The following is a 27,783-nucleotide window of genomic DNA, read 5'->3' as shown; positions in this document are numbered from 1 at the left end:
AGGGAGGGCCCAAGTTTGCCCATGCCTGGCTTGGCTAAATCGACCCCCCCCCCTTTTGCGCACGCGCAAATAACTTCACGTCTGAACGCTAGTTTCTCTCTGTGGAAGGAAAGATCCCCCGGCGCATGTGCAAATGCCCAAACGCCTCCTACATTAAAGGACCCCGCTTTTTTTAATAGCCGTTTTCCGAGGTGTCCCCGCGTTTGCCTGACGGTATTCGCCGCGTCGCCATGGGAACCCCTTCGAGGTGATAGCGATAGACATCCAGGCCTCGAGGCCATTTGGAAGTTGCTTCTTTAAAGATGGAGAAAAGCTCAAAGAAAAGGTGAGGAAAAAGAAAGCATTAGTTTGTTTACCTCTCAAAAAAAAGCAGGAGGAATTCCAGTCAGGGAATCAATCAACCAGGGCCAGCTAACACCTCCCAACCAGGGAGGAAGCAACCAGGATTTGGAGCTGCAAGGCTATTCAATGCTGATCAGGCTGGCCAATGGCAACATTCACACACAGATGCCAGGCTTTGAAGCTGCGAGGCTATGCAATGCTAATCAAGCTGGCCAATGGAAAACATTCATACTTGCCTCAAACAGGGTTAGATATAGATATAGACATAGATGTCTCTCTCTCTCTCTCTCTCTCTCTCTATATATATATATATATATACTAGCTGTGCCCGGCCACGCATTGCTGTGGCAAAGTATGGTGGTATGGGAAATAAAGTATTGAGGAATTGGTGGTAGTTAAGGTAAAGGGTAAAGGTGTGAAGTCCAGATAATCCAGTTAAAGCAGATAATATAAGATGGCAGTGTAGACTCAAGGCCCTTCCACATAGCTATATAACTGTGTGGAAGGGCCTTGAGTCTACACTGCCATCTAATCCAGTTAAAATCTGATAATCTGTATTTTATAGGCAATGTGGAAGAGGCCTAAGTGAGGCCTAACTCTGCCTGTCTCCTGGGTGAGTGGGTTGCTAGGAGACCAAGTGGGCGGAGCTTAGCCTTCTAACTGGCAGCAATTGGATAAAAACAGTTATTCCTCTCCCTCTAATTAGGACTTTTTCTTTTCTTTTAGTTGTATCAACCTAGAGGTGTGGATGATGGGTTGTGTTGTCAATTTTCGAGGTTGTGGGGTGTTTAGTTTTGTTGTTTTGGCGGTCGCCAGGATTCCATCACTCTTTTATATATATAGATACTAGCTGTGCCCGGCCACGCGTTGCTGTGGCAAAGTATGGTGGTATGGGAAATAAAGTATTGAGGAATTGGTGGTAGTTAAGGTAAAGGGTAAAGGTTTTTAATTCATTGTGATATTTTGGTGGTAAATTTGTAAATACAGTAATTACTACATAGTATTGCTGCAGATGGAACTACTTTTTCTGTCAAATGTGTTGTATAACATGATGTTTGGTGCTTAATTTGTATAATGATGACCTAATTTGATGTTTAATCAGCTTTTCCTGAATCCCTTCTTCTTATCCAACATATTCACTTATCCAACGTTCTGCCGGCCTGTTTATGTTGGATGAGTGAGACTCTATTGTATATTTATAATCTTATATCATCTGCTTAGAACTGGATTATATGAGGCCCCTTGTACACGGCTGGATAAAATGCACACTGAAGTGGATTATCTGGCAGTGTGGAGTCAAGATAATCCAGTTGAAAGCAGATAATATAAGATTATAAATGGGTTATATAGCTGTGTGGAAGGGCCTTGAGTCTACACTGCCATATAATCCAGTGCAAATTAGATAATCTGTGGAAGAAGCCTAAGTGAGGCCTAAATCTGCCTGTCCCCTAACTGAAACCTGGCTGTGCCTTGGTTGCTAGGCAACCAAGTGGGCAGAGATTAGCCCTCTAAACTGGCAGCAATTGGATAAAAAAAATTATTCCTCTCTCTCTAATTAGGACTTTATTTTTCTTTTCTTTTTGTTGTATCAACCTTGAGGCGTGGATGATGGGTTGTGTTGTCAAATTTTGAGGTTGGGGGGCCTGTACTTTTGTTGTTTTGTGAATTGCCGTGATGCCATCACTCTTTTATATATATAGATATATATATATATCTCAACCCCACTTAAGACCTAGTTTCCAACAGACCTCACAACACCTGTGAGGATGCCCATTAGCCACAGAAGCAGGTGAAACGTCAGGAGAGAATGCTGCTGCGGGTACATCATAACCAGGCAGCCTGGGAAACAACCCACAGCAACCCAATTATAATATTATTTTAATTATATTGTTAATGTTATTACTATTATTATATTATAATGTTATTATATTATTGTTATTACAGTTATTATACTCTCTTTATTATATTATCACTATATTATTATATTAGTATTATTTTATATTATTATATTATCACTATATTTTTATATTAGTATTATTTTATATTATTATATTATCACTATGTAATAATAATATTATTATTATACTATATATTATATTGTTATTATACTGTCTTACATTATTGTATCATTACTCTATTACCTGTTTCCACCTGTTGAGCACACTATAAGATCCTCCGGCGTTTGGGAGTGCGGTGACATGTGTATGCAGATGACCCCCAACTCTATTACTCGTTTCTACCCTGTTGTAGTCCAACTTGCATCTGAGCTGTCAGGTGAGCCTTGGGTTGAGCCTGTTCAGCCTGTGGTTGTAACTGCACCTGACCTGTCAGATCAATCTGGGTTGGGTCCTAGGATTCCCATGGAGCCAGATGAGGCTGCTGTTCTTGGACAGCCAGAGTTAGATGAGGTTGATTCTGGGAGCAGGCAGACAATGGTTTCAAGCAGGCAGCTTGAACCACATTCCTTGGGAGAGTAAAGGTTGAATTATCCCTTGGCAGATGGACATTCCAGTTTTGATAAGAGTAATGAGGTTGACAGAAAGAAAGCAATATGTCAACAGATACAAGAAGAAGGTTTTGAGAAGAAGCCTACAGTTGCTAGTGAGAAAGGATTTTGAGCAAACTTCCCACGGAATGAGGCCTTGAGTCTAGATTTAAGAGGAACCGCTTTTGAGAGAGATTTTCAGAGGTGGTAATTTGGTTCATCGAAAGAGTTGTTCCTGTTTCATGGACTCTTGTTTCATGCTTCACGGAGTCTTGTTTCATGTTACCTGTGGACTTCCATGCCAAGTTCCTGTAGCCTTGTATCTTGAGTTTTGTTCCAGTTCTTGTTCTTGCTTCTGGGGATTTTGGATTATCAAATAATTGTTCCTGAAAGTTTTGCAGTTTGGATCTCTTGTTCCAGTTAAAGATCCTGTTCTTTGTTCCAGTTTTGATCCTGTTTCTTGCACTAATTTTGATACCTTGTTGAAGTTTATTCTTGTGTTTGATTTTCATGGATCTTTGCTTCAAGATTCTCAATTATCTTCTACCTGGTGTACTAAAACCTTGCTTGATTGACTTTGAACTTTGATTTGCTATTGCTTACTTATATTCTTCAATAAACAACTTGCATTGCTTATAGTCTGGGGCTCCAGTATGGTTTTGAGGTGTCTCTGTAGCCTAGAGGTGCAACACACCAGATGCCAAGGATGCCATCTAATAACAAAATGTTATATAAAATAATAATATAAATGTGATTTTTTTTAAATTTCCAAGCGGGAGACTCCCAAAGGCCCCAAAATCTCATATTATTAAAGAAGATGGAAGAAGAAATGGCCGAATTCCCTATCGCGTCAATTACAACTGGAATCGAGGAGGGCGACTGAAAGAACTGCGTATCCGGTTATTATATATTATTGTTATACTATTATAGATGAACTGCAACTCTCAAAACCAAGGCCAATTCCCCCCCCCCCCCCCAATATTCCTGCAGTATGTTCTGTTGGTCATGGGGGTTCTGTGTGCCAAGTTAGGTCCCAGTCCGTCATTTGTGGGGGTCATCGTGGTCTCAGGAAGTGAGTGAAGGTTCTGCAAATCCCATCCTCTATGGTCCATCCTCCCCCAAACCACACCATTACATATAGTGGGTTATGAGAGGGATTGTGTCAAGTGTGATCCAGGTCCATTGTCAGTGGGGGTCACAGTATTGCTGGATGCAGGTGGGCTGCAACTCCCAAAATCAAAGTCCATTCCCAGTAACCCCTGCAATATGTTCAGTTGGTTATGGGGCTTCTCTGTGCCAAGTGTAGTCTCAGACCATCTTTGGTAGGGTCATGGGGATTCTGTGTGCCAAATGTGGTTCAGGAACATCATCAGTCGGCATCACAGTGCTCTACCTTGATGCAGGGTGAACTACAACTTCCAGTGGGCTTACTTTCTCCATATTTCTCCTTAAAACATTTCATATTTATGTCTTTTGTAGGCATTTAGCCAGGAAATTCCTTTATTCTTGGGCCAAGAAGACCTTTGGGAGAGTTCTTCCTTCCAAGGCCAGGTTGAGAAAGACTATCCATCATTCTCATATTATTATTATTATTATTGTTATTATTATTTATTTCATTATTATTATTATTATTATTATTATTATACATTATTATTTTAATTTATTATTATTAATCATATTTTAAATTATTGTTTATATAGATTAAATTATAAATTTTATTTATTTATTATTAATATTTTAAGTTTTTTTATTCAATTATTAATATTTTAAGTTCATATTTTATTTAGTTATTATTTATTAATATTTTAAGTTTTTTATTCATTTAATAATACTCATTTAGTATTATTATTTATTATTGTTGAAAAATATTATTTGTATTTGTTCCTTTATTATTATTTATGTATCTATTTATTAATAATAATATTTTAATATTATTTTCATTTATTCCTTTTCTAGGCGCCATTTCGAGCACACGGCAATGAGAAAAGCCTTTGAAATGTGGAAGGAGCAATGGTGGGTGGCTTGCCATGAATGGAAACTGACCATCAGGGCTGAATGCCATTACCGGTACCTTTTATTTTATTCTATCTCCAGTAGAGTCTCACTTATCCAAGACTCGCTTATCCAACATTCTGGATTATCCAACGCATTTTTGTAGTCAATGTTTTCAATACATAGTGATATTTTGGTGCTAAATTCGTAAATACAGTAATTACTACATAGTATTACTGCATATTGAACTACTTTTTCTGTCAAATTTGTTGTATAACATGATGTTTTGGTGCTTAATATGTAAAATCATAACCTAATTTGATGTTTCATAGGCTTTTCCTTAATCCCTCCTTATTATCCAACGTATTTGCTTATCCAACATTCTGCCGGCCCGTTTATGTTAGATAAGTGAGACTCTACTGTATTTGCATTTTAATTATTTTACTAGCTGTACCCGACCATGCGTTGCTGTGGCCTAGTCTGATGATATGGAAAAGAATGAGAAAGTTCTGGTATTTAATATGTTCTATTAAATCACACCAGAAGCGGCCTGGCTGCCGTTACAGGGAAAGGCCATCTCCCAGGCAACAGAAGGTTGTTCCTGTTTTTTCTCTTGCGAAGGGGGAGGACGTGCCCATTCGCACATGTGCTGTTAGGTATTTTCAGTTTGGGGGGGGGAGGGAGTTAAGGTCTTTCTGTTTAATTTGTGTGAGTTTTTTCAGTGCTGGTCATACCTTGGATGTGCTGGTGTATTGTGGCCAAATTTGGTGGCATTTGGTCCAGTGGTTTTGTTGTCCTACAAGTGGACAGTACATATATATATATATATATATATATATATATATATATATTAGTAAATATTTTTTTAATACATGGTTTTAATTTAATACAGTTTCCCTTTTTCCTATTTTCTATTTATTTTTATTCTATTTATTTTCTTAATTATTTTTGTATTTTATTTATTTATTATTATTTTATTTTATTTATTATTTATTGAATGTGCATTATTTTTCTCACAGTATGTTTCTTACCTTTTCATTTTGAATTCAATTAATTTAATTTAATTTAATAATATTTATTATTATTGTATTAATAATAATATTTAATACAGTAATATTATTTATTTTTCCTTCTCCAGGTATGTCATCTATGCAGCCATCTTCCGAACCTGGAAATTATATGTATTGCATCAAAGAGAGAAAAATGGTAGATTATCCCTTGCAAAGACTGTCGGTACGATCCGTATTTATATATTATTTATTTTATCTATATCATATTTTTTATATATATTACATAATTATTTGCCTTATCAATATTATAGTATTATTTTATCTATTATATAATTATTTAATATTACTAATTTATATTATATTACTATTTTATAATAATAATAACAACAACAACAACAACAACACTTTATTTATATTCCGCCCTATCTCCCCAAGGGCACTCAGAGTGGATCACAGTACACATACACAGCAATCATTCAATGCCTTTTGGACAGACAGAAAGGAGGTATATTGTGTCAAAGTCCAGCTTCGGTGCCTTGGAGGCTGTGCTTGGATTTAGACATGGGGGGGGGGGGTGCTGTTGCTCCATTCTCTGGTCTTTTTCATTTTATGGTGTCATAAAATACCTCACCTGCTAATTAGCGGTACTTAATTTCTCTACTTACAGCTCTAAGCTGTTTTCGAACTGCTTAGGTAAACAGTGAGCTGGGCTTGACAGTCGGGTGCTCACCCCGACCAGGCTTCGAACTGGCCACCTTCGGTTGGTAGATCTTATTACTGCTGGTGATTTACCAGCTGTGCTACAACCCAGGCCAATATGAGTGCCCAGATGTTACTGAACAACAACTCCTATCACTTTTGATTATCCCTCATGTATACAAAAATATAATAATAATAATAATAATAATTAAACATATTTATTATTATGTATTATAACTATACTAGCTGTGCCTGGCCACGCGTTGCTGTGGCGTAGTCTGGTGGTGTTTCGTGGGTTTTGGGTGTTTAGTTTTGCTGTTTACCTTAAAGCAGAAACGGTCAGAACATTTTTATATATATAGATTATTATATATTTATTATTTATTTTAACTATATCATATAATAACATTTTATCTATATTATAGAACTATTTATTATTTTATCTATATTATATAATAATTATTATTTTATCCATATATAATATGTATATATGTGTGTGTATATATATATATTACAATGCTCTGGCACAGCGGGTTAAACCACTGAGCCACTGAACTTGCTGACTGATAGGATGGCGGTTTGAATCTGGGGAGCAGGGTGAGCTCCCGCTCTTAGCCCTAGCTTCTGCCAACCTAGCAGTTTGAAAACATGCAAATGTGAGTAGGTACTGCTCCGGCAGGAAGGTAACAGCGCTCCATGCAGTCATGCTAGTGGCCACATGACTTTGGAGGCATCTAGAGACCATGGCGGCTCTTCGACCAACCCCCAGAGTCGGACATGGCTAGACTTAATGTCAGTGGAAAACCTTTACCTATATTATTATTTTATCTGTATTATATAACAGCGGATCACTTAAGGAGACAGCAGATATGGAAACGATGGAGGAAATACATAGAAATTCGACACATAAAGCATTGGATGCAACTGGATGCCATTGGCTTCCGAGAAGGAAGCCTCCTTCGGTGAGAATGGGATATTATTAGTATTATTATTTTTCACAAAACATATACACAAAAATAACAAAATATTCGCAAAATAATAATGAAAATATTCACAAAAATATTACCAAATGTTCACAAAAATATTTGCATTATATATATATATATATATACACACACACAGAGACACACACACACAAAATATTTGCAAAACAATCACAAAAATATAATAATAATAATAATAATAATAATAATAATAATAAAATTTCTGTATTTAATTTCTGACAGTGTTTCCTGGAGCCTATGGAAGAAACAACAAATAGAAAACAGAAAGGCAGACCTAGCTTTGTGCCATTGGGCCAGGCGGCTGAAATCCCGTGTAAATATATTTTCATTTTAATTTTTTAATATTTTTCATGTCACCTTAGTATTATTTATATATTATTTTGATGTCATTTTAGTATTACATTTTAATATTTTTTTACTATTTTTTGTAATTATTTTAACACTATTTTAATGTCATTTTAATATTTTAATGTCATCTTGATATTATTTTTAATGTGGTTTTAATGTCATTTTAATATTATTTTTACTAATATTTTTCTAATATTTGATATCATTTTAGTATTTTTTTATATTAGTTTCTTGTCATGTTAATATTTATATTATTATTTTTTAATATTTTATAAATCTAAATGTCATTTTGGTATTATTTTTAATAATATATATATTTATAATATTAATTTAATACTTAAATATATATTTTAATAATATATATTTCATCATAATATATTTAACATAATATTTAATTTCAATGTTTATTTCAGTACTGGCACAAATGGAAAGACGCGAAAGCCAAGGAAAAGTTGGAGGCCTCCAAGCGCAAGTCACACCTGTTCCTGCTCAGACAAGAAGTGGAGTGTGTGACAGGAAGAGCCTCTTTGAGAAGAGCTTTCCATCGGTGGAAACTCTGTATCCTTTTACTATGACTTAGTTTATTTTAATTATTTCATTTTAATAATTACTTATTTAAATGTTATTTATCAATATTTATTTGTTTGTATTTATTTAGAATTTATTAATATGTATTTAATATATATTTTAATCATTATTAATATTTAATTATACATATTTATTTAATATTTATTTACTAATATTTATTTAAATACAGTAGAGTCTCACTTATCCAACACTGACTTATCCAACGTTCTGGATTATCTAACACATTTTTGTAGTCAATGCATTGTGATATTTTGGTGCTAAATTCGTAAATACAGCAATTACTACATAGCATTGATGTGTAATGAACTACTTTTTCTGTCAAATTTGTTGTATAACATGATGTTTTGGTGCTTAATTTGTAAAATCATAACCTATTTTGATGTTTAATAGGCTTTTTCTTAATCTCTCCTTATTATCCAACATATTCACTTATCCAACATTCTGCCGGCCCGTTTATGTTGGATAAGTGAGGCTCTACTGTATTTATATTTATTTTTTGTATTTAATATGTATTTATTCATATTTATTTTGATATTTATTTATTACTATGTATTCATTAATATTTACTTTAATATTTATTCATTAATATTAATCTTAATTAATACTTATTAATATTTATTTTAAAAATTATTTTAATACAATACAATAAACAGTATTATAAATAATATTAACATGGCATTGAGATAATACAAGTACGTAATATTAAAAATTATTAAAAATCCTGCACATGTTAAAAAACCGTGTGGAGAAAAAAAACTATAATGCAAATACTTTTCTCTTAATTCATGTAACATGCACGGAAGCGGCCCTGCATTCCAGAATGGCAGATCACCACTATCGGCTACATTTGCTAGTGAGCGCTTGCCTTCCTTATATTATAATATATCATAATAATTATTTAAAATATTTTAAAAATATATAATAAAAATAATAATTGTCCATAATAAATAATAGTATTTAAAATATTAAAAAAGATTAATTAAAATATTAATAAACATTAATAAAAATAATATGAAATAATAAGAATATGTAAAATAATACAAAAGTAATATTTTTATTATCTCCGTCTGCTTTTCAGTCTCGCGGCTTCATCTCTTTTCGTCATAATGTCGCGGAATCGGCCTCCAAGCCAATAAGGAACAACTTGGCCCAACAACAGTGTCGCATGACGGTGAGCCTCATTTTAATCTCTATAACATACAGGGATCGTATTGGCCTTTGTTGTGGCAGTATCACACATTAGTGCCCGCCTTTAATTTCCTGCAGTTACTCCGCCGTTTCTGGGACGGATGGTGCTCTCGCTTGGAAGAGAAGGAAGAGCAAAAGGAAAGGCTGCAGATGCTGGTGGCAGGCATTCAATTCAGGTCTGACTTGTGTATTAATCAATAGATTTATTATTATTTGTTATTGATCATGATTGATTGATTATAGATTATCTTCTGCTTCTTCCCAGGGAGACGTGGACTAGCCGCTTCTTTTCTCAATGGCGGCTGAGAGCAGAAAGGCAGCGAAAGGACCGGATGGCCGAGAAACTGGTATGTTTATGCATTCATCCCAGGGTTCCCTTCTCTCCCCATTGGTGTGGAATGGACCTTGGTTTAGAGGAGTTGTAGTTCACCTGCATCCAGAGAAAACTGTGAACCCAACCAACGATGTATCTGGACCAAACTTGCCAGAGATTATTGGACTTGCAGTACCTTCACTCACTTCCAGAGATCACTGCGACTCCCACAAATGACGGATAGGGACCAAACTTGACACACACAACACCCATGATCTACTTTCCAGTTTGGGGGAGGATGGACCATGAAGCTAGTAATACAATAAAAATAAGGAGGTACAGTAGAGTCTACTTATCCAAGCTAAATGGGCCGGCAGAACCTTGGATAAGCGAATATCTTGGATAATAAGGAGGGATTAAGGAAAAGCCTATTAAACATCAAAATAGGTTATGATTTTACAAATTAAGCACCAAAACATCATGTTATACAACAAATTTGACGGAAAAAGTAGTTCAATTCTCCGTAATGTTACGTTGTAATTACTGTATTTATGAATTTAGCACCAAAATATCATGATATATTGAAAACATTGACTACAAAAATGCCTTGGATAATCCAGAACCTTGCATAAGCAAGTCTCAGATAAGTGAGACTCTACTGTATAATAATAATAATACAATATAAAAAGTATAATAAATTAATACTGTAATATATTATAACCATCTATATATATAAAAGGGTAATGAAATTTCGGCCTAGGACAAAACAACAAAACTACACATCCCAGAAACATTAAACTTGGCAGCACAACCCCTCATCCATGCCTCTACGTTCATACAACAAAAAGAAAAGAAAAATAAAGTCCTAATTAGAAGAAGAGGAAACAGCCAGGCTTTAAAGCTGCAAGGCCATTACATGCTAATCATTTTCCCTAATTGCAGCATTCATACTTGCCTCCAACAGACAAAAAAAAAATCAGAAATATTGTATATTCACAACCTTTACGAAATACAGTAGAGTCTCGCTTATCCAACGTAAACGGGCCGGCAGAACCTTGGATAAGCGAATATGTTGGATAATAAGGAGAGATTAAGAAAAATCCTATTAAACATCAAATTAGGTTATAATTTTACAAATAAAGCACAAAACATCATGTTATACAACAAATTTGACAGAAAAAACAGTTCAATACACAGTAATGCTATGTAGTAATTACTGTATTTATGAATTTAGCACCAAAATATCACAATGTATTGAAAACATTGACTACAAAAATGTGTTGGATAATCCAGAACGTTGGATAAGCAAGTGTTGGATAAGTGAGACTCTACTGTAATATCCCCTGATGGCGCAGTGTGTTAAAGCTCTGAACTGCTGAACTTCTGGACTGAAAGGTCGCAGGTCTGAATTGAGGGAACAGAGAGAGCCCCCACTATTAGCCCCACCTTCTGCCTACCCTAAAGTTCAAAAACATGCAAATGAGAGTAGGTGAATAGGTACTACTCCGGCAGGAAGGTAACGGCGCTCCATGCAGTCATGCCACATGACCTTGGAGGAGTCTACGGACAACGCCAGCTCTTCGGCTTAGAAATGGAGATGAGCACCAACCCCCAGAGTCAGACACGGCTGAACTTAATGTCAGGGGAAAACCTTTACCCTTTACCTTAACTACCACCAATTCCTCAATACTTTATTTCCCACACCACCATACTTCGCCACAGCAATGCCTGGCCGGGCACAGCTAGTCTATATATATAAAAGGGTGATGGAATCACGGCACCGAGCAAAACAACAAAAGTAAAGGCCCGCCAACCTCGAAATTTGACAACACAACCCATCATCCACGCCTTAAGGTTGAAACAACACAAAATCACTTCACGCACCTCCACATGGACAGAACCCACAACGCACCATCGGGAGCCATTCCGGGAGGGAGGGAAAGAGAAGCCTCATGGAGCCTCATGGCCCGCCGGCAAGAGGAAAGGCAGGCAATGGGGAAAAGCTGTCCTCTGGGTCCTAGCGCCCGCCCATCATCCAAATTATTTATCTCCACTATCCCTTATCCAACCTTCTACAATATCCAACCCATTTTAATACTCAATATTTTAAATATATGCTATGAACCATGACAATCAACACAATCTGACTCCTAATATTTTCACAAGCTTAAAATCACAACACCAAATAAAAAACAACACTCTTAAAACAGGGGAATGCCAGACACTAAACAATCAGGGCCACCTAACACCTCCCACGATCTGCCATGCAGGACACAATCCAAGCACTCCCAACAGATGGCCACCCAGCCTCTTAATAATAATAATAATAATAATAATAATAATAATAATAATATAATAAAAACATCATCATGCAATCCTAAGGTTTGCAGAGACCCCTAAGAATCATCCAGTAAAACTTCCTTCTACCACACAGGAGGACACAATCCAAACACTCCTGACAGATGATAAATACACACAAATGTCTATACTAGACAATGTCGAAGAGATAAGCAAACACTATAAAGTTTCAAACACTATACAGGAAACTGTAATTATCAAGGCTTAAATGTGGACTAAAGTCAAAACATATCAAGTAGTCTCCAATATTTCAACAATTTCTGGAGACTCCAATTGGATTTGGCAACCCTTACAGTTTCCTTTAAACATTACAGTCTGGAATATACTACTGTGAATTACAACAGTTGACTGTACTTATTATTTTCATTATTGTTATTAACTCTCAGGTAATAATGTTTGCACATCATGCTCTAAATAACATAGTGCATTTTATGTTTTGAATCTTCATAGTATTTGCTTATCTTTTTCACATAGAAAGAAGATAGCTCTATACTCAGAGAGGCCTGACTATTTCTGTGGCCCTTACATGTCACATCTCTTTTTATGTTTTGAACCTTTAGAGTGTTTGCTTATCTCTTCGACAAACTCCTGACAGATGGCCAGCCAATATCTCCACAATCTCCACAATAAAAATAATAATAGAATCCTACAGTCACAGAGATAGGACAGACCCCTAAAGCCCATCCAGTCCAACCCCTTCCTGCCATGGAGAACACAATCCAAACATTCCCAACAGATGGCCATACAGCCTCTTGATAATAATAATACTAATAACAATATCACAGAATCCTCATGTTTCTAGACAGCCCTAAGAATCATCCAGTACAACCTCCTTCTACCATGCAAGACCACACAATCCAAACACTCCTGACAGATGGCCATCCATCCACTATATAATAATAATAATGATGATGATAATAAAGACAATAATCATGATAATAACAGCAACAATAATAATAATCATACAACTATACCATCCAATAATTTGGAGACACCCCTAACGGCCATCCAGCCCAACCTTTTCTACTATGCACCAAGACACAATCTAACCATTCACAACACTTGGACAACGTATGCATACTATACAATACTACACAGCGACAAAGACCCCCTCTACTCTCACCACTTTCACATTACACAAACAACCAAATACATACTAAACATAAAGACAACCATACAACAGACATTCAATACTACCACTAACTCAAATTTCTTACCAACACCACCAGACAATTCCACAGCAACACGTGGCCGGGCACAGCTAGTATAGTATAATATAGTAATGTAATAATATAAGGAATTATAGGGAAATAATAAAATAAAGACAATATAATAATAATAATAATAATAAAGTAAAAAAAAATCGAAAAATCAGCTGATGACCCAAAGTGCAGACTGTGCAAGGAAACCGATGAAACCATTGATCATATCCTCAGCTGCTGTAAGAAAATTGCACAGACAGACTACAAACAGAGGCACAACTATGTGGCCCAAATGATTCATTGGAACCTATGCCTCAAGTATCACCTCCCTGCAGTTAAGAACAGGTGGGATCACAAACCTGCAAAGGTTGTGGAAAATGAACACGCAAAGATACTGTGGGACTTCCGAATCCAGACTGACAAAGTTCTGGAACACAACACACCAGACATCACAGTTGTGGAAAAGAACAAGGTTTGGATCATTGATGTTGCCATCCCAGGTGACAGTCGCATTGAAGAAAAACAACAGGAAAAACTCAGCCGCTATCAGGACCTCAAGATTGAACTTCAAAGACTCTGGCAGAAACCAGTGCAGGTGGTCCCAGTGGTGATGGGCACACTGGGTGCCGTGCCAAAAGATCTCAGCCGGCATTTGGAGACAATAGACATTGACAAAATTACGATCTGCCAACTGCAAAAGGCCACCTTACTGGGATCTGCACGCATCATCCGAAAATACATCACACAGTCCTAGACACTTGGGAAGTGTTCGACTTGTGATTTTGTGAAACGAAATCCAGCATATCTATCTTGTTTGCTGTGTCATACAACGTCGTTGTGTCAATAATAATAAAGTATAATAATTGCCTCCCTTAATAATAATATAATATCAGAAAGTATAAAAAATTAATACTGTAATGTAATACAATATAATTGTAATATAATATAAGAATTTATAGGAAAATAATATAATAAAAATAATATAATATAATACTACTAATGTGTAATAATGCTCTCCCTCTGTGTGTGTGTGTGTGTGTTGCAGGCGTGTTTCCATTGGAGTCGTGTGCTTGTGTATCGGTGCTGGGTGCACTGGTGCGAGCAGACCACCTTACGTGGGGAAGCCAAGGTCCGCCTGGCGATGGCCAAAGAGAGTGATCGCATTCGTGTCCTGTCCTTCCACCTGCATCAATGGAAGCAGTGCCTCCACCAAGAACAAGAGAGGTCTGGGCACATCACCACCAAGGAGGAGGAAAGGGCAGCCATGTTGGGAATCCTCAGGAATATAATACAATCTTTCCTTGCAGGGAAAGGCAAGCAGCCCAAGCGCAAGATGTTCACTCCCGGAAACTCCTCTCCAAGGCCTGGCGGGAGTGGATCCAGGTCAGGAGGAGGCCGGAAGGAAGGGGGGGGGGGCGGAACAACCTCAAGAATAAACAAACAAACAAACACATAATTATCAATTGAAGGAAAGGGAACACGCGTCTGCCGCCCGGAGGCACCACCAAAAGCACACCCTTGAAAGGGCCTTCGCCGCCTGGAAGGTAACACTAATATTATTATTACTATATGATAATATACTGTTATTTCTATTATATTATTATTTTATATTCTTATATTACTACTAGCTGTGCCCAGCCACGCGTTGCTGTGGGGTTGTCTGGTGGTGTTGGTGAGAACTTGTTGAGGTAGTGGTGGTATTGAATGTCTGTTGTATGGTTGTCTTTATGTTTAGTATGCATTTGGTTATTTGTGTACTGTGAAAGTGGTGAGGATAGAGGGGGTCTATGTCCCTGTGTAGTATTGTATAGTATTTATACGTTGTCCATGTGTTGTGAATGCTTGGATTGTGTCCTGCTGCATAGTAGAAAGGGTTGGATTGGATGGCCCTTAGGGGTCTCTCCAAACTCTTGGATTCTATGTTTCTATTATTATTATCATTATCATTATCATCTTCATCATCATTATTATGTAGAGGCTGGATGGCCATCTGTCAGGAGTGCTTGGATTGTGTCCTGCATGGAAGAAGGAAGTTGATCTGCATGATCCTTAGGGGTCACTCCAAACCTTAGGATTGTATGATGATGTTGTTGTTGTTGTTATTATTATTATTATTATTATTACTATTATTAGTATTAGTATTGAGAGGCTGGGTGGCCATCTGTTGGGAGTGCTTGGATTGTGTCCTGCATGGCAGAATTGAGTTGGACTTGATGGCCTTTAGGGGTGTCTCCTAACTGTCTGATGCTATGATTCGATGTGTATTATTATTGTGCAGATATTGGATGGCCATCTGTCAGGAGTGGTTGGATTGTGTCCTCCTGCATGATATAAGGAAGTTGAACTGGATGATCCTTAGGGGTATCTGCTAACCTTAGGATTGTATGATATTCTTCTTATTATTATTGAGAGGCTGGCTGGCCATCTGTTGGGAGTGCTTGGATTGTATCGTCCAATGGCAGAGTTGGGTTGGACTGGATGGCCTTTAGGGGTCTCTCCTAACTGTCTGATTCTATTATTCGATTTGTATTATTACTGTTCAGATCTTGGATGGCCATCTGTCAGGAGTGCTTGGTTTGTGTCGTCCTGCATGGTAGAAGGAAGTTGAACTGAGTGATCCTTAGCGGTGTCTCCTAACCTTATGATTGTATGATGTTCTTCTTCTTCTTATTATTATTATTACAGTATTATTATTGAGTGGCTGGGTGGCCATCTGTTGGGCGTGCTTGGATTGTGTCCTCCATGGCAGAACTGGGTTGGACTGGATTACCACAGTAATTATTTCATATTACAGCAGAATCTCACTTATCCAACATTCGCTTATACAGTGTTCTGGATTATCCAATGCAGTCTGCCTTTTAGTAGTCAATGTTTTTGTAATCAATGTTTTAAATTCATTGTGATATTTTGATGCTAAATTTGTAAATACAGTAATTACAACATAACCTTACTGAGCATTGAACTACTTTTTCTGTCAAATTTGTTGTATAACATGATGTTTGGTGGTTAATTTGTATAATCATTACCTAATTTGATGTTTAATCGGCTTTTCCTGAATCCCTTCTTATTATCCAATTTATCCAACGTTCTGCCAGCCTGTTTATGTTGGATAAGTGAGACTCTACTGTATATTTTTAATCTTATATTATCTGCTTAGAACTGGATTATATGAGGTCCGTTCTACAAGCTGTATAAAATGCACACTGAAGTGAATTATTTGGCAGTGTGGACTCAAGATAATCCAGTTCAAAGCACATAATATAAGATTATAAATGGGCAATATAGCTGTGTGGAAGGGCCTTAAGTCTACACTGCCATATAATCCAGTGAAAATCAGATAATCTGTATTTTATAGGCAGTGGGGAAGAGGCCTGAGGCCTAACTGTGCCTGTCCCCTGGGCTGAGAGGGTTGCTAGGAGACCAAGTGGGTAGAGCTTAGCCTTCTAACTGGGAGCAATTGGATAAAAACAATTATTCCTCTTCCTCTAATTAGGACTTTATTTTTCTTTTTGTTGTTGTTGTATGAACTTAGAGGCATGGATGAGGGGTTGTGCTGCCAAGTTTAGTGTTTCTGGGATGTGTAGTTTTGTTGTTTTGTCCTAGGCTGAAATTTGATTACCCTTTTATATATATACTAGCTGTGCCCAGCCACGCGTTGCTGTGGCGAAGTCTGGTGGTATGGGAAATAAAGTATTGAGGAATTGGTGGTAGTTAAGGTCAAGGGTAAAGGTTTTCCCCAGACATTAAGTCCAGTCGTGTCTTACTCTGGGGGTTGGTGCTCATCTCCATTTCTAAGCCGAAGAGCCGGCGTTGTCCGTAGACTCCTCCAAGGTCATGTGGGATGACTACATGGAGTGGCGTTACCTTCCCGCCGGAGCAGTACCTATTGATGCACTCACATTTGCATGTTTTCGAACTTCTGGGTTGGCAGAAGCTGGAGCTAACAGTGGGGGCTCTCTCCGCTCCCCCAATTCAAACCTGCGGCCTTTCAGTCCAGAAGTTCAGCAGCTCAGTGCTTTAACACGCTGCGCCATCAGGGGATATTATTTCCTAAAGGTTGTGAATATACAATATTTCTGATTGGTTTTTTTTGTTTGTTGGAGGAAAGTATGAATGCTGCAATTAGGAAAAATGATTAGGATGTAATGGCCTTGCAGCTTTAAAGCCTGGCTGTTTCCTCCCTGATTGAATTTTTTGTTGGGAGGTGTTAGCTGGCCCTGATTGTTTCCTGTCTGGAATTCCCTTGTTTTCAGAGTGGTGTTGTTTGCAATATTTTATGTGCTTCTACTGTCTGTGGCCCTGAGAAAACAGAGGATTTGCCAGACTTTGATGATGGGAATACTTTGTTGGGAGGTGTTAGCTGGCCCTGATTGTTTCCTGTGTGGAATTCCCCTGTTTATTTACTGTCCTGGTTTTAGAGATTATATTGTTCTGCATTATTCTATCCTAGTAATTATTTCATATTAAAGAAGAATCTCACTTATCCAACATTCGCTTATACAATGTTCTGGATTATCCAACACAGTCAGCCTTTTCAAAGCAGATAATATAAGATTATAAATGGGTTATATAGCTGTGTGGAAGGGCCTTGGGTCTACACTGCCATATAATCCAGTGCAAATTAGATAATCTGTGGAAGAAGCCTAAGTGAGGCCTAAATCTGCCTGTCCCCTAACTGAAACCTGGCTGTCCCTTGGTTGCTAGGCAACCAAGTGGGCAGAGATTAGCCCTCTAAACTGGCAGCAATTGGATAAAAAAAATTATTGCTCTCCCTCTAATTAGGACTTTATTTTTCTTTTCTTTTGGTTGTATCAACCTTGAGGCGTGGATGATGGGTTGTGTTGTCAAATTTTGAGGTTGGGGGGCCTGTACTTTTGTTGTTTTGTGAATCGCCGTGATGCCATCACTCTTTTATATATATAGATAGATAGATTGTTCTATAATATTATATATTGTATTTTTTTGTATTATTCTTATAATACATTATTTTATTAATTTATCTATTATTATTATATTGGGGGATGGCTGCCATTATACTTGTTGTTGTTGTTGTTGTTGTTGTGCAGGTTTACCAGGGGAAGGTCCACCTGACCTTGCTGCAGGTGGCAGAGAAGGAAGAGGAGTGCCATCGCCAGGTCCTGTGGTAAGAAAACAAGAAAAGGCTTCTTCATTCATGGTTGAGCCTTTTTCATGAATGGCCCATTCAGGAGTTAGGGGCAAGGGTGCAAAAAGTATTCCTTTAATCCAAAGTCCAGTGATACTTTTGTGGTGTCCTTCCTCGCCCTCTCCGCTCGCAATGAACAGCTTTTTGCAGTGTAAAGATCCAACTTTCCAATTATGAAAGTTGGATCTTTAAACTGCAAAGAGCTGTTTATGGCAGGCTTAGCAATAACAACAAAATGCATACAGGAATGTGATCAAAGGTTTTGTTGCAACCTGAAATGGGGTTGCAAGGCTTTTTATCACTTTCACAGACAATTGAAAACACATTCTGGTTGGTCTTCAAGGATCAATCATTTCTTTGGTCTAAAATTGATTATGTCACAAGCATCTTAACTAACATACATTTCCATTGGCTTTTCATGTTCTAACAAATAAAAAAACAACACATGATTCTTAGACAATGGCACTTTCTTATCTCTGAGCCTGGGCATAGTATACGCGGGCCAAGCCTATCTGCTTCTTCTGTTGCAAGCGCAGCTCCAAACGGCAGGGAAACTTAGGGAATATTAGCTAACCAGTTCTGTTCTGATGTATTTGTATCCTTGAAAAGTAACTTCCTTTCTGCAGCAACATTTTCTTAAACATGGGCCTCACAAGGGCCTTTACAAATTGGGTCAAATGGCAGTAAATCAGGACATATGGGAATGACAGTCATTCAAACATCCCTGAAAATTCCCTTTTAAAACTCCATCCCCCTTATTGACTTTTTACTGCAGCATTTCTGTGTATGGGCCCATCCAAGTCTCCCTCTGCAGCAATTTTTATGAACGGGCTCATTCGGGACTTTACACTCCAGCCTTTCCATGAATGGGACTGAGCTTTGCACTGACTCGCAATGTCTTGCAGGCACTCCTTACGCGTTTGGAGGGAAAACGTGAGGGAAGTCAAAGTGGCGGAGCGGAACGAGGAGCGGGCCCGATGCCACTGGAAGCAGCACACACTACATAAGGTCAGTGGACCTACAACGTGGCCGCCCACACTCCCTGAGGATTTCCAATAGGGCTTCTTGTCTTTGGTGTTTACAAGATGGCTGTCCCCACTTCCTGGGGATTTCTAATACGGCTGCCCACTACTTCCTAGGGATTTTCAACATGGCCGCCCTCACTTTCTGGAGGTTTCCAATATGGCCGTCTCCACTTCCCTTGGGTTTCCAATATGGCCGACACCACTTCCTGGGGATTTCCAACATGGCCGCCTGTACTTCTGGGGTTTCCAAATGGCCAACTCTGTCAGGGCATTGTGTTTTGTGAAATGTTAAAATCAATCTGGGTTATTAGAAATGCCTTATGTGTTAGTTTTGCGGCAAGGCATTTCAGCAGTTATGGAGTTAATGAGAGTCTGCTATGATTGATGTATCACAGGACCAATGGGGTCAAGTTTGTTTTGACCGGAACTTTCTTTCCTGTTCCTGTGGAATGCAGAGGAGTTTCCTGAGCAGTTGAGCAGTGTGCTGTGTGTGCATGAGTTTCTTCGGTGAGCAACTCATGGGAGAAGGACTGATTTGCTCTGTTTGTGTATAGTCTTGTAAATAAAGATTGATTGCCGTTGGATTTCCAACCGAACCCTCATCTGCTGGAGTGTGTTTGTCCAGTTCTGTTTTTCCACACCAAGAGACAGTCTGGAGAGAAGGAGGTGAAGGATGGTGAATTTTTGGACTTCACTCTGCTACCCATCATCCCCTGACAAACTCTTTGTGGGGTTTCTAATATGGCTGTCCCCACTTTCTAGAGATTTCCAAGATGGCTGCCTCTTCCTCCTGAGGATTTCCAATATAACTGCCCCCACTTCCTGAGGTTTCCAAGATGGCCACTCCCACCTCCTGGGGCTTTCCAACGTGGATTTCCAATTTGACTGCCCTCACTTCCTGGGGTTTTCAAGATGGCTGCCCCTACTTTCTTTTGGGTCTAAAATGGCTGCCGTTCATGGTTTTCAAAATATCTCCTTCCCATTCTTTCCAAAATGGCCTCCTCTAGTTGCTTCCAATGCTTCCTTCCCCTCGTGTTCATGGTTTGCAATAAACCTCCCTCTCCTCCTTTCCTTCTGCTTTCTGTGGTTTCCAATCCATCTCCTTCCTCTTGTTTCCAAGATGGCTGCCTCCCTTTCCCTCCCTTCTCTTTGCAGACGACTGTCCTCTGGAGGCAGGCGGCCATTTTGGGCCTCCACAGGCGGGAAGAGAAGGCCGAGACCGTGGCGAAGGCAAGGCGGTGCTTGGACTCTGTCACTCTGCGCACAGCCTTCCTCCGTTGGTGGACCTTGGCTGTGGCCTCCCGGAGGGAGAAAGGCCTGATTGCTGCAGCAACGCAACACTGCGCCCGGCAACGGCTGCGCGAGGCCCTCAACAGGTGGAAGCGATATCACCACCATTGCCTCAGGAAGCAGGTACACAAGACGATGATTCCCAGTTGTGTTCGTCAGGGAAAGAAGATGCTGATGGCTTTCGCGTTGCTTCTTTCACAGCTCCTGCAGAAACGAGCGGAGCGGAGCCGGGCATGGAGCCTTCTCACGGCCGCCCTCTCGACCTGGAAACAGCAGGTGAGCAGGCTCAAAATGGCTGCCATCTTGGGGAAGGAAGCATGGGCCACCATTTTGGAAACAAGGGGAAGGATTGTAAGCAAGCGTTAGGGGCCATTTTGGAAACGAAGAGAGAGATGGATTGGAAACAAGGGGAAGGAGATAGATTGGAAGTAAGGGGCGGTGGCCATTTTGGAAACTAAGGGAGGGATTGGAAATGATGGGAAAGACACATTGGAAACAATGGGAGGCGGCAAATTTTGGAAATGAGAAGTATTGGAAATGGGAGGTGGCCATTTTGGAAACAATGAGAGGGAGAGGGATTAGAAATGACAGGAAAATAGACAAACAATTGCAAACAATAGGCGGTGGCCATTTTGGAAACCAGGGGAAGGAGATGTGTTGGAAGAAAAGGGTGGTGGCCATTATGGAAAACAAAAAGGAGATTGGAAACAAAAGTCAGCCATTTTTGAAAAGGAACAGAGGCTGACATTTTGGAAACGAGGAGGATATGGATTGGAAACAAAGGGTGGAGGCCATTTTGGAAAGGAAACAGGGGTCGCCATTTTGGAAACCATGAGAGGGAGATGGATTGGAAACAAGGGGAAGGAGATAAATTTGGAAGCAAGGGGTGGTGGCCATTTTGTAAACCAAGAGAGGGAGATGGATTGGAAATGGGAGGCAGCATTTTGGAAAGGAAACTGCCATTTTGGAAACAAGGGGAAGGAGAGGTATTAGAAATGAGAGGTGGCCATTTTGAGAAGGAGGAAATGGATTGGAAATGTCGGGTTGTGGATATGCTTAATAGGAGACCCTATTGCGATGGGCTTCCTGCTCTGCATGACCCACGTGTGTTCCTTTCTTTGTAGCGGGCCCTCCGGCGAGAGGAAGCATTGCAGACGGCACGGGCGTTGTGGCTGTGGTCATGCTCACTGCGGGGGAAGGCCTTGCGGGCCTGGGCCCAGTGGGCCAAGGAGCGCCAGCGCAAGGCCGCTCGCCTCAGGATGGCCACCCAAGCTCACAGGAACCTCCTGGTCCAAGATGGCGCCCTCCGCCTCCTGCGCTACACCTCCCGGAAGAAGGAAGCGCGGGCCCAGTCACAGGCCCAGAACGAGGCTGAGGTCAGTCCACATGAAGGAGCCAATCGTCCATAGGGGAATTCAATCCATACTCAATTGGGACTTTGGTTCGCAATCAATAGGAGTCCCAGTGATTGTGAACTGAAGTCCTATTGATTACGGATTGAAATTGGCAATGATTAGACTAAAGTCCTATTGATTACAGATTGAAATTGGCATTTATTACATGTCACAGCCCCATTGATTATGAACGAAAGTTCTATTGATTACGGATTGAAATTGGCATTATTACAGATTAAAGTCATATTGATTATAGATTGATTTTGGCATTGATCATGGATTAAAGTCCCACTGATTGTGAACTAAGGTTGGTATTATGTATCGAGTCCCACTGATTGTGAACTGAAGTTCACATTAGTTATGGATTAAATTGGTAGTACAGTAGAGTCTCACTTATCCAACGTTCTGGATTATCCAACACATTTTTGTAGTCAATGTTTTCAATGCATTGTGATATTTTGGTGCTAAATTCATAAATACAGTAATTACTAAATAGCATTAATGTGTAATGAACTACTTTTTCTGTCAAATTTGTGGAAAACATGATGTTTTGGTCCTTAATTTGTAAAATCATAACCTATTTTGATGTTTAATAAGCTTTTTCTTAATCTCTCCTTATTATCCAACATATTCGCTTATCCAACGTTCTGCCGGCCCGTTTATGTTGGATAAGTGAGACTCTACTGTATTTACAGAATAATATTGGTACTGACTATGGATTAAAGTCCTATTGATTACGGATTGAATTTGGCATTGATTACAGAGTAAAGTCCCACTGATTGTGAACGAAGGTCGGTATTGATTACATATCAAAACCCCATTGATTATGAAGAAAAATCCTATTGATTATGGATTGAGTTTGGCATTATTATGGATTAAAATGGCACTGATTGTGAACAAAGTTTGGTATTGATTACATAGCAAAGCCCCATTCATTATGAACTAAAGTTCTATTGATTACAGATTAAACTCCTAATGATTGTGAACAAAGGTCAGTATTGATTATGTATCAAAGTCCCATTGACTATTAACTAAAGTCCTATTGATTATGGATTGATTTTGGCATTGATTATGGATTAAAATCCTAATGATTGTGAATGAAGGTCAGTATTGATTACGTATCGATTTTTTTTTTACAGTATTTATATTCCGCCCTTCTCACCCCGAAGGGGACTCAGGCAGATCACATTATATACATATAGAGCAAACATTCAATGCCCATATACACATAGAACAGAGACAGACGCAGAGGCAATTTAACCTTCTCCTGAGGGGATGTTCGATTCTGGCCACAGGGGGGAGCAGCTGCTTCATCATCCACTGTGACAGCACTTCCTCAATCCAATGTCGTACATTACTTAAATTTGTCTCCCCACTTTATAAGTGGTACCTTATTTCCTATTTGATAGATGCAACTATCTTTCGGGTTGCTAGGTCATCAATGAGCAGGGGCTATTTTTTATTTTTTAATTGACGGGTGCTCACCACGGGCTGGCCTCAAACTCATGACCTCATGGTCAGAGTGATTTATTGCAGCAGGCTGCTCACCAGCCTGCGCCACAGCCTGGCATTTTTGGCATTGATTACCTCTCCAACCTCATTGATTACATACTAAGGTTCACATTCATTATGGATTGAAATACCGATTAGGGCTAGAAGTGGGTCTCATGAATTGAAATCAATGAAGACTGGGTTGATGATGGAACAATAATATATTGATTATGGATCGATTAATTGATTCCTTCCTATTCCCTCCCGTCAAGGCCGCCGTTTTGCGCCGTCATGCCGTTGAGCGTTGCTTCTCCCTCTGGAAGAGGAAGGTCCTCCATCGCCGTGGCAATGCCCCTCCCAAGAGGGTCACTTTTGGGGAGAAGGAAGAACAAGATGGCAGCAGAGGAGCACCGTCAGCAGTTTTGGGGAGGCGGAAAAGGCCTCGGAGGTCACATGACGAGGATAGGCTGAGGGCGGAGCTGGGATCCATCGGGCAGTGGATGCGCCAATACCACGAATCCCAGCAGGAGCTCCAGTAAGTCAGTTGTCAATGATTTATTCACTCAATTATCACTGAGGCAGCCATCGTGGAAATGGGGGAGGTGGATTTCCCAGGTCTGGCATCCATGTTTTCCCCCCTCCTTCCAGGTCTTTAAGACGAAGGATTCGGCTCCTGCGGAAATGGCAGGAAGTGAGGGCAGAAGGAGAGGAAGAACAGAGTGGGGACTCACGCGAAGTGGAAGGAGCTGTCAATCAGGTAGGGCGGGGAGGGAGGGTGGCTATCTTGGGATTTGGGAAAATCAACCCTTTCCTTCTTCCTATACATTATTATTATTATTGTTATTATTATTATTATTATTATTATTATTATTATCCATGATTATGTTTCTTTTTGGTGTTGGGTGGTGGCCATCTTGGACTTTGCTGCAGAAAGTCCTGTCGATTTAAAGGTCGTCAGGTCGATCCCGGGTCAGGGTGAGCACCTACCATCAGCCCCAGCTCAACTAAACCACCTAGGAGATTGAATGCAGAAATGCGAATAGATAAATAGGTACCGCTTTAAGGTAATAAAGCACCCTTTTCCTTCCTTCCTTTCCTTTCCTTTCCCAGCTCACCCTCCAGGCCCGTTCCCTCGAAGCCCGCTTGGCGGAGGAGAAGGGCAAGATGGCCACCAGCATCTCCCGCCTCCAGGAAATCAGGAAGGCCCTCTACACTGTGGATGGGAAGTGACCATGCAATATAATACTGAACACAAGGTGTCACCAAAGGGCAATGTAATGAATAGCTGGCCATAGAAGACTATGAGCTTGCAATATATGTCCAAACACTAGGTGTTGCCAAAGAAAGAAGCATTCCAATACATTCCTTTGTCAAACCAAGAGATGAGCACACAAATATATCTATATATATATAAAATGTAATGTGTGTTTTATTATGGAGTAAACAGCAAAACCACTGAACCCAATCACACCAAATTTGCTACAAAAGACATAGTCATCCAAAATATGTATTTCAAACAAAAAAACGTAAAAATAAAAAGTGGAAATAACAGAAAAAACCCCAAAACAAAAAATTGCTTTGTATACACGTGCAGAGCAGCCCCCCCCCAAATTGAAAAAACTACATCACTTAGAGGACCACGTAGCAGCGTGTGGAGCCCAATCAAACTTTTAAAAACGTTGTGGTGGGCGGGCCTTGCGGCTGGCAACCTTGACAGCTGCTCGAGAGGGGATTAGAAGTGGCCAAGGCATCCCAGGCACCGCACCCAACACTTGCTTCCCTTTCCTTGCCCTTTCCCCCTCAGGAGAAAGTGTCAGCGGCAAGAAAAGAACGTAAAGGACTGTTATCAGAGAAGTAGTCAGTATATATATATCTATATCTAGATAGATAGATAGATATAGGTTGTTCTTTTCCTTGAGTGAGGAAAGTTGGGGGCGTTAGCCAGGTGGGCGGGGCTTGGCACCAGCAGTGGATAATAGCCACAACGGAGGTACATTAAAGTGCCCATCGGATGTACATTAAAGTGCCCATCGCATCTCCTGAGCCTTGACCCTGGCTTGCTTCCTTTCCCCTCCCCCTTTTCCCCTCAGGACAGAGCGCTGGTGGTGGGAAAAGATGGGCTATAGGCTACTTTCACAGAGTACTTTGAGGAGAGACCGAAGTACTGTTTTTATCCCCTTTCCACCTGAGGTGTTGTTTCTCTTTACTCAGGCTCCAGCGCCCGCTCCTGGAAAGGAGTGTTTTGAAGAGGGAGAGAAGTACTGCTCCCTTTTCACTTAAAAAGTTAACAAGAACACAATCTGGCTCCCAGTATTAAAAAACCAAGTCAGAACAGTACATCAAGAACAACGCTTTGAGGAGGAACAAAAGTACTGTCTATATAGCTAGATATAGATAGTTATAGATAGATATACAGTGAACATGGGGAAGTTGGCCAGGTGGGCGGGGCTTTGCTACGCTGGCTGTTGACAGCCACTCAATACAACCATGGCAATGGGCGTGCCTTCATTCCCTTTCCCCGCCCCGTTTTCCCCCTCTGACAAGTGATGAACCCATACTGGGCGGGGCTTGGCACTGGGGCCGTTGACAACCGCTCGAGATAGTAGGGCTCGAGACAGCAGGCCACGGTTTCTCTTTCCCCGCCCACTTTCCCCCTCAAGTTGAGGACATCGGCATGGTGGGGGGGCATGGCACAGGCAGACGTTGATAGCTGCTCAAGGGAAACATGGAAAAAGGCATCCCGCGTGCCCTAGTTGTGCCTTCCTCCCCTTTCCCCAACCCTTTTCTGTGGCGGATTATGTGTAAAACAAAAATAAATATGTAAATGTAAATGGAAGCTTTATCACCGTCTTTAAATCAAGATAAACTCCGCTGTGTAATAAGGCTGTCATGTAGGCTTGAATAAAACAATAACAGTATCTTTATTGAAGTTCCAAGAGTTCAAAAACATATATGGCAACAATAAGTAACAATCCTTTTAAATATGCTTCATCTCATCTTTAAATAGTCAAACTTTGGAGAGCACGATAGCCATTTCATTCCTGACCAAAAATTCCTGTCAGCTACTTTTCCCCACTCTCCAGAAGAGCAAAATAGGAACTGTTAATGTCAGAAAAACCGTTGGTCTGCCTCTGCCAAGCCAGAGACAGCAACTAATCAGAATGCTGAATGGGCCAAGCAGCTGTCACCATAGCAACCCTTTCCAGTGAACTCATCGCAATATGGAGTCTTTATTTCATATTCCCTCACATTTTCCACTTGAGGCGTTGTTTCTCCTCACTCAGGCTCCAGTGCCCACTCCTGGAAGGGAATGTTTTGAGGAGGGATAGAAGTGCTGCTCCCCTTTCAGTTATAAGTTCACAAGAGCACAATTTGGCTCCCTGTATTAAAAAACCAAGTCGGAACAGTACATCAAGAACTCTGAAAACAGGCATTCCACACATGAAACAATCTGGGCCAGCTAACACCCTCCCCCCAATAAAGGATTCCCCAGGAAGGAAGCACCAAGCTTTGAACCTAAAAAAGCCATCACATCCTCATCATTCTAGCAAATAGCACTATTCATACTTCCCTCCAACACAAGATTTATTTTTCCACCATGGACAGCGATATAAACCCCACTTGCCTGACTACTTCCTACCTAGGGCAAAACATTAGTAACCAACATGAATAGCACTGAATATCCTTGCATCATCAAAGCCTACCAAATCCTCTGCTCTATGAGGGCCACAGCTGATGTTTGGGAGTGTGTGTGAACAAGCACTACATATGGGTACTTCAACAGCTACACAGACAGTAGAAGAGCAGTAAATATTTTAAAAACAATCAATGGCAAAACACATATATGTTGTCGACGGCTTTCATGGCCGGAATCACAGGGTTGTTGTGTG

The 27,783-nt window shown here is 39.9% G+C and overlaps 1 protein-coding gene across 4 annotated transcripts; it reads left to right on the top strand.

Moving 5' to 3' along the window:
* Positions 1-41: 41 nt before the first annotated feature.
* On the top strand, positions 42-25,309 carry sfi1 (SFI1 centrin binding protein). 4 transcript variants are annotated; one of them, XM_062975061.1, is made up of 23 exons: positions 46-325; positions 3,601-3,726; positions 4,307-4,378; positions 4,784-4,840; positions 5,958-6,052; positions 7,373-7,490; positions 7,755-7,845; positions 8,294-8,436; positions 9,261-9,321; positions 9,547-9,639; positions 9,735-9,832; positions 9,922-10,003; positions 14,575-14,753; positions 14,837-14,912; positions 14,999-15,073; positions 18,596-18,672; positions 19,599-19,701; positions 20,874-21,131; positions 21,210-21,284; positions 22,133-22,384; positions 24,166-24,428; positions 24,542-24,650; positions 25,004-25,309. In XM_062975061.1, exons 1-23 carry the CDS (start codon positions 303-305, stop codon positions 25,121-25,123), a joined length of 2,646 nt encoding a protein of 881 aa, XP_062831131.1. In that variant the 5' UTR covers positions 46-302; the 3' UTR covers positions 25,124-25,309. The 4 variants fall into 4 exon arrangements, 3 of the variants coding, with proteins under 3 accessions (XP_062831131.1, XP_062831130.1, XP_062831129.1); XM_062975060.1 differs by having other exon boundaries at positions 4,784-4,894; positions 8,294-8,438; positions 9,272-9,321; XM_062975059.1 differs by having other exon boundaries at positions 47-325; positions 4,784-4,894.
* Positions 25,310-27,783: the final 2,474 nt, after the last annotated feature.

The sequence above is a fragment of the Anolis carolinensis genome, chromosome 3, assembly GCF_035594765.1.
Source record: "Anolis carolinensis isolate JA03-04 chromosome 3, rAnoCar3.1.pri, whole genome shotgun sequence".
Lineage (NCBI taxonomy): Eukaryota > Metazoa > Chordata > Lepidosauria > Squamata > Dactyloidae > Anolis > Anolis carolinensis.
The sequence above is the reverse complement of the archived record's forward strand: the minus strand, read 5'-3'. Positions and strand labels throughout refer to the sequence as shown.